The following is an 8,716-nucleotide window of genomic DNA, read 5'->3' on the forward strand; positions in this document are numbered from 1 at the left end:
CTGGGATCCGAACCACCATGTGCCTCCACCAGGTATCGAACCCAGGACCCCTTTATTATAAGGCAACAACATTACAAATATGCCATTGGGGAGGCCAAGGGACTAAATAAAAATGGACTCAAATAGGGTGTTTTGAATTGTTCACCTCAAAAAGCTCAAATGAAAACAAACCAAAAAAATCTTGCAAACTGAGTGCTGCAGTCACAAAGTCAAGAGGCATTCAAGAAATGAGAATTTGTCGATTATAGCGCCATCTATCATGAATCGAAAAAAAATGTTTCAGACAAAACTTATGTATTCTTTTCCGTAAAATCCGAATCTGTAATAAAAAATAGGGGTTTCTATTTTAAATTTCAAAGTTGCCCCCGCCCCACCTACAAGAAGGGGAGGGGGTGTTCTTTTGTTGCACCACTAAACTTCCCCCTCCAAACTATCAACTTTTTATTTGGAACATTTTTTTGTAGGATGATTTTTTTTTTCAAGATATTCAAATGATTCAGATTAAAAAAATCACCCAGTATACTTGATTTCATTGCTATTTTGCAGTGAAAACAAAATGCCTAAGAATTACCACGTATGAAGAGAAATAAACAGTGGCAGTGATTGGGTTCCAAAGCTAGGGGGCAAGGACAGTTTACTTTCCCTTGGTAGATAAGGTTTAGTATAGTGCGGGGGCAAAAGTGGAAAAAAAAATAAGGGAAAGTACCCCCTTGGCCCCTAATTGCCACCACTCTCTTGCACAAGTTTCTGTACAAGTTTTCTTTAATTTTAAACCCAGCTTTTTAACTCAATTTAATCTTTATACTCACCAAGTACTTATTTGGATTTTCTTGACTGTAATGACCAATGCTACAATGAAAATAATTTGTTTTGACTGATGTGACTGAGTGTAAGGATACGCCGAAACAGTTTCTTCTGAACTACTGTTTACCAAATGCAAGCAATCATTTTTCTCCTTTGTTTTCTGCAGCTGATAATGCTCAATACACACAAAAGTGAGAACTATACACAGTGCGGCAATTTGAAGTGGCGACTGATTTTTTCTCAGTAGGTGGCACCACTGTGCAAGCATTCTGTAGTGAAAACAGGTGAGGGGTATCGATGAGGATAATCGATGCAGAGCTTGTTGATCTTGAACAATATCGTTGAGTGTGGCAATGTTGAGTGTGGGCACGTGTCATCGAAGTGCGTTGTGATTTCAACATGGAACAAAAACCAAACATCATATTTTGTGCACATCTGGGTCAATATGTTACAGAAACATTTCACATGTTGCAGCAAGTTTAGGGAGACAATTGTTTATCCCGTACACATATATTTGAATGGCACAGTGACAGATGGCAGCCAATTGAAGACAAGCATCCAGGTGCAGCAAGGATGGCAAGAACACTGAAATTGGTTGAGAAAGTGAGGACAATCATTACTGAAGATCAAAATTGCAGACAGACTGTTGCTGCTGCATTTTATCTTGAGGTACTGTAATGTTTGTGCAAAAAATAACACATGTGAGCCTCGGATATTGGGTTAATGGCAGCTGGCTTCTGCTTCATTACAATTCCCCAAGTTGCAAGGCTCTGACTGTGAAGAACTTTTTGACCTCAAAGACAATCTGTGTGTTGTCACACCTGACCTATTTATCGGATCTGGCAATGTGTGATTATTTTTTATTTCCTAAACTGAAAGCTGCACTGAAAGGTTCCTATTTTGATGATGTACCAACAAGGCTATGACAAGGATTTTAAACAGCATTACACAAAACGAATTCCAGCAATCCTATGCACTGGTAAGCAGGGTGCAACAATGTGTGGATGAAGGAGGATCCAACTTTGAATGATCCCAGGTAAGTAACTTTCTGTGAACACTTGTTTATTTCTTACAACACCAGTCACGATTTCAAATTTGTGCACTGTGTATATACAAAAAAATTATTGTTCTTCACAATTATCTAAATATTTCACAAACAAATATTCCATATTCTCTCATAAACCTACAACCTTGGCAAGAGTAAATTTCATAGACCATTTGAAATGAGAAGAAACTACATTTCAGAGAGGTTTGAAGACTGTTTTCACAAACGAGGCTCCGCTGATAATTTAGTTACGATATTTACTGATGCAAAGATGGTAAAAATAATTCTTGCTTTACAAATCCATAACATCCTCTCATCCCCTTTCTCCTTAAGTGTCCCCTCATACCCTTTTTCCTTATCTCCATGCAGAGTAATTACATGAGAATACTTACAAAAAATTAATGAGGGAAATCTTTTATGTCACCTGCAAAAATTAAAAGTCAGACTTGAAATGTAAAGAATCTTACCTTCCTCATAGTTTCAAACTCCTCCACACCCTTGTATTCAAGGATAGACGTTGTTGACAACCAACTCCTTGCCCCATTGTCATTAAAGAACTGCATGTGATATTTTCTTCTGGGAGCTGGAATTAGAAGGAAAAAAATGTAATAGTTGGGGGGGGGGACATGTGTGTACACTGCTGTCCTTAGTAAACAAACCAAACCGAAACTAAAGTTCAATCATCAAATCACCAGCTCAGTAACTGAGCATGTTGAGTGATCAACTTAGATCTCTCCACTGAAGTTCCTTGGTTCAAGTCCCGCCCTGGACATAGGTATTCTTTGCGCATGTCCCATCATCAAATTCATCTAATGATCTTTGGTCTTAATGAGTTTAAAGTGCTACACAATAGCAAAAGGTTAAAAAGAAATAGATGACGAGGAATGGAAAGAGGGAGTTCAAGAAAAAGCATATTTCTTGAGTGCAATATTTTCCACACTATGATAAATAGACATTGTAATGTTACATCTATTTTTGCCACAATTTAAAAAGTCACAGTTTTTTTTAAGTAAAAATATTAGTACATTATTAGTTCTCTTCATTTTAGTTTAGTTCTTCGTCTGAGGAAGACCCTGATAGAGGGTCGAAACGTTACGTGTTAAGTGTTTTTATCTTAATAAACTGCCTTGGTCAGCAACTTATTGGTTTTAATAAGGTAGGAGTATACTGCCCCACACATATCAGATTACATTCAAATACAGTGCATTGAGTTAGCTAATGTGCCACTCAAATGCACAGCCAAGTTGTCTTGGACCCACAACTCTTGCTGGTGAAATCACATAGGTATAGCTCCTCAAATCAAGCGCATAGTGCGTTTGGTAGCTTTCCAAGCTGAGGTTATGTCATTTATTTTGTATAAGCATGCTGCAGAGCATGGGAATAGACCAAATTCTGATCACCAACAACAGATTCATGTCATCTGAACATGGCACCAACCTGGCTGCCATGAATGTCAGTGTTTGCTTTCATTAAGGTGGATATGCTACGTGGAAAAAAAAATTATATTGCTTTCTGTGTATTTTGCTAAGGCGATAAATTATAAACCAACAACTGTTGAGTTTGGATAAGTTAATGTTGCAAAATAAGTACATTTTAGAAGAAAGGATTTTTATGTAAAAAAAATGTACAAAAGTGTGTGGAGGAGATTTTTTAAGTGAACTTTCTCAAAATACCTTAAAAATGTTTGGGAGTACACGGAAATCATTTCCATCTTCTGTGCAAAAAGTAAGGTACCTGAACTCAATATGACCATAGATTGTCTCTAATGATGTACAAATTCAGAAAGGTAAAACTAATGGCAAGATTTGAAAGAGGGAACATTTCTGGATGTTTACTGAAAATTAGAGTCAATTCTAAACAAAAACATGGATGTAAGAAAGATTGTATTAAAAAGTTACATTTAGGGTATATGGGCAGATATGCACCCAATATGGCCTAGTCACATATTTTGTTCTTTCGCATCAAAATATGCAACAGAAATTGTAAAGAAAGTACCACAATGTTGTTTTTATAGGTAGATAAGTATATTGATAGCTACACTTACATTATATTTACATAATGACACATGAGATTTGCACAAATAAATAACAATCTTTGCAAACAAATAAACAATGGAGTGACATGTCACAATTTGTTACCAGAAAACCACGGATTACACATCACAGTATGGGCAAATGAAAGAAAGGCTTTGTATCAACCTTATTGACTTCCACACACTCTACGTGAACATAAGAGTAACAAATGTCACATTTGCGCATATCCTTCATGGAAAACAAAAATTCTACCCACAAGCAAAACACCCACTTTGGTTTCAGACAGGGAGGCCCTGTCCGTCATTCCCCCCACCTTATCCTCTGACAAAAAGGAAACCAGATTTGCCCTTACAACAGCCCCAGGACCACTGTAAAATGTCATTCAACCCGTCACCTGCAAACCCCTTCAGCTCCTCATGCACCCCTTCCTCCCAGACACCAGGCACCAACGTTCAGACATCAAACTCCAATACGACTGGCGTGTTCAATAGACAGTGTTCCCGTTTCTCAGACTATCAAGTTAGAAATGCACAGAAAACTGGTGTTAGAAATTACTACCCTCGTCGCTAAAGAAAAAAACATATCAGAAGAAAGAAAATCCATCCTCCTAGAACTGATAAGCAAATTAGAACAAGTACATGAAGAAACAGTGTCGGAGAACAAATCACTCAATGCCGTAAATAAAATCCTTCAAGAAAGAAATCACCATGTCCAATCTGCAACCCCTAGAGAAGGCGTATTATACTCCCAGGTTGTATCAACAAAAAAAAAACCCAACAAACAATAACAAATACAGAAAGCCACATCTACCGTCAAGCACACTGTATTTATGTACGACAAAGATAGGAAAATGAGTGCTAAGAAGATGCAGGAAATTTTGACCACCACAGTAAATCCAGTGAGGAAAAGTATCAAAATCAAAAGCATAAGAACCACAAATCAAATGGTGATAGTGGAAACAGCTTCCAGGGAAGAAGCCGAGAAATTAATTAATAATCAAGATCTTCCTAAACATAACATCCAAGCAGAAAACCTTCGAAAAAAGGACCCACTTCTGATCATATATGACGTTCTGGCCAATAAGACCCAGAGGAATTTTACACAGAATTTTACAGCCTTAACCTCCAAGAATCTATTCCATATGAAGAATACATAAATGATTTCAATGTGAGACTTTAAACAGGACCCCGTAACAGGAACACAGTATATCTAGTGGTACAAGCCACAAGTAAAATTAGAAAAATCCTTCTCCGCACAGAAAATGTATATTTACCATTCCTATCTCTATTTATTAAAGATTATATCGTGGTTGCACGTTGCCTGAAATGTGGAGATCTGGGCCACGTAGCAAAATACTACAAAAACAAACCCTTGTGCACCCATTGTGGGAATGAGAATCATGAACGCCAAAACTGTGATAAAAAAACCAACCGAAAACATGCATTCCATGTAAGAACAGGAACAAAACATGCAATAGTAAAGACAACAAAGACTGCCCAACATACACCCTCATGTGGCAAAGACTAGTGGACAAGACAGACTTTGGAGAACACCCCTAAAACAAAAAGGAAAAGAAATCCACCAAGTAGAAGAAAAAGAAACGCTAAAAGAGTGGCAGTATACTGACTAAAAAAAGCAATCGATTTAGTAAACTCTTCCACGCTAAACCCAGAAGCTCCCCCTTCATGTACCCATATAGCACATACTTCAATCCCCCAACCCTTTTCAACCTCTCTTGAACCGTCCAACCCATCGGAGAATATAAAATCCACTTCAAACACCCATTCCATTCTCAATGACCCTTTTCCAACTTCTTCTACCCCATTGAGGTAATAAAACCTGCTCTGACATGAACACCTACAAATGACACATCATCTCACACCCCTCTCACATTCAAGAAAATTGAACTCACTGCAGAAGACACCCTTGACTTATATGACACCGATCTCGATACCGACTCAGAACCTACATCACCCTCATCAGAACACTCATCCCATCCCTCTGATCCGTACCTAATGTATAGAAACTTCGAACACAACTTGAAACTTTCACGCCTAGAAGAGAGAGACATTCTCATTACTGCACTGAGACTACTAGTCAGGAAGAAGCATCCCAAGGGCAAAACTATTACCTTTCCCATACCAGAAGCAGTGGACAGGATAACGTTAAAAACTTACAACCTTCCTACCGACACCACAGAGGAGCTGTTCCAGATAACCGAGGCAGTTTTCAGACATCGTGGAGAGTCCCTGGTACTTGACGATGTTTACATGGACTTTGTAAGGGCACATGGGAGGATGGAGTTCATAGCAACAAAAGAATGGCCCCGGTGCCACCAATTAGTATGGCACTCATAGGAAACGAGAAGATATGCGTTGCACAGATCAGCACCGGAAGAAGCAAACTTGGAACACTTGAAACTATCAATTACTGCAAAGACCAATACATTGACATAATTCTCATGCAAGAACCATACACATCCAAAAACAAAACTCCCTACATACCACTCAACGTACACACAACTCAGGACCGCAATCAAACCATGGCAGCAATAATTAACCTAAACAGAAATCTAACAGTCACCAAAATAACACAATTCTGTGACACACACATAAATTGCACTCAAATATCTTCCGAGCATTGTTCTTGGATCCTAATAAATAGCTATTTTCAATTCAGCCATGACATAGACCCATATCTGGAAAAAATCGATCTGATCTCCAATGCGTACAAAAACTACAAGATCATAATCACAGCTGTCACGAACTCCTCCTCTCCATGGTGATACAGCCAAGAAACCGACACCAAGGGAGTAGCCATGGAGGAATTCATTTCAAAGCACAACTTACAAGTAAAAAATCAGCCATATAATCCTCCAGGGGAAGGGCGTATGCCTCAAGCAACATTGATCTAACACTCACGAATGCAAGGACCTTGGGCGATGTCCAAAACTGGAAAGTTATAGATCTCGCCACGACAAGCGATCACAACTTAATACTATTCGACTTAATCTACAGGCAACATCAGCTTGAACAGACAGACCAGGAGAACATATTGAACTGGAGAAAAATCGATCATCAAAAATTCCTAGAGAAACTCATCATCCCTGAACAAAAATCACTCAACACGCTCGCAGAGGAACCCTCTGCAAACATCAGACAAGCAATTCAAAATTCACCACCCAGAAATAACCAAAGGAAAATGAAGAAGAAGCCATGGCCAAAGAAACTAACCAACCTTAAGAAACAAATTCAAAAAGCCAGGAAGCTATATCAAAAATGCATCATCGCACAATACAGAACTGCCAACCTCCAGATTTACTGTGCCAAAAAAAGGCAATATGAAACCGAGCTACTAAATTATAAGACACAAAAATGGAATATCTTCATCGAAAAACATCTGGAAATAAATAAATGGGGCATACCATATGAAATAGCTACCAGCAAAATAAAAAAAATAAAAAAACCATTTCCACCTTAATTAATGAGGAGAACAACACGAATATGACAAAGGACTTGGAAGAAACCATCCATCAACTTCCTAATGAAGAATTTCATACCAGAAGACAAACCTGAAAATGACAGCGATGAAAATAAGGATACAAGAAAAATCTATCACCAGCCATATCCAGAATCACCGATATTACCTTTCACTACCCAGGAAGTAGAAAATGAAATAAACCGCATGAAAAGGAAGAAGTCCCCGGGACCAGATGGAATTCCTGTGGAAATAATACAAGAAATCACCCCAGTACTTATACCTTACATTACTCAACTATTTAATGAGTGCCTTATTCAGAAGACATTCCCAGAAACCTGGAAGGAAGCAAACTTAATAATCATCAGGAAACATCCAAATAAAGATGAAACCAGGGTCAATTCATACAGACCAATATACCTTCTCAACGTTTTGGAAAAACTCTTCGAGAAACTTATCCTAAAAATACTCAAAGAATTTCTCCTGCTCAAGCCCATATCAGGGATACAATTTGGGTTCACGAAAGGTAAATGCACTGACGATTCATTACGCCTGCTATCGTGTACAACACACAACACTCCAAACAAGTACATGGTGGGAATTATGGTGGACATCGCCGGGGCATTTGACAACTTGTGGTGGCCCAGCCTTTTTCAAACACTCAAAAACATGAACTGCCAAGGTACAGTCTTCCTACTTCTGAAAAGTTATTTCCCTAACAGAAAAGTTAGCATCAAATATCCGTATCTGCAAATGAGTAAGATAATGTCAAAAGGTTGTCCTTAGTGTTCCATTCTGGGACCCGAGCTTTGGAATACTAACTTGGAGCCTGTGCTTATGAAACTACAAGACCATCCAGACATAGACCAGATCATAGCTTATGCGGATGACATTATCATGCTCACTTCTGGTAACTCAAGGGAAATCGAAGATAAAGCATCTACTGCAATCAATATGCTATCCGACTGCTGTGATCATGCTAAACTCAAAATAGCTTCGGAAAAGATTGAGTTCCGCAAACTACAAGCTTCCACTATCACACATTAAAACATATCTCATTATTTCCTATGGCTCGCCCCTGTGGGCCATGGAAACCAGTAAACAGTACATTAAAAGAAGATTGAGATCTTCACAACGCAAAGTGATTCTTCGCCTCACGGGTGCATTCAGAACAACCTCAACCCTGGCTCTTCTCATGATTGCGGGCCTACAGCCTATTGAAATTGTCATTAAAACTAGAGCATCAAAATATTAATTTAGAAATGGACAAGAGGACGAAATCTATAATCTAATTCGAATATGCCCTGTCACGGTACCAGAAATTCACCACCACTTGTTTAGCATCTGACAACAGGAA

General features: G+C 38.5%; 1 protein-coding gene across 1 annotated transcript in view; it reads right to left on the minus strand.

Annotated features, from left to right (window-relative positions):
- The window catches only part of LOC145983623 (nuclear receptor binding SET domain protein-like), a 282,177-nt gene extending 279,765 nt beyond the window's left edge, over positions 1–2,412 (minus strand). The window contains exon 1 of the mRNA XM_083116686.1: positions 2,317–2,412. Within this exon, the coding sequence (XP_082972812.1) occupies positions 2,317–2,412 (96 nt within the window). The remainder of the gene's footprint in view (positions 1–2,316) is intronic.
- Positions 2,413–8,716: the final 6,304 nt, after the last annotated feature.

The sequence above is a fragment of the Lepisma saccharinum genome, chromosome 2 (assembly GCF_977018435.1).
Source record: "Lepisma saccharinum chromosome 2, izLepSacc3.1, whole genome shotgun sequence".
Taxonomy (NCBI): Eukaryota; Metazoa; Arthropoda; class Insecta; order Zygentoma; family Lepismatidae; genus Lepisma; species Lepisma saccharinum.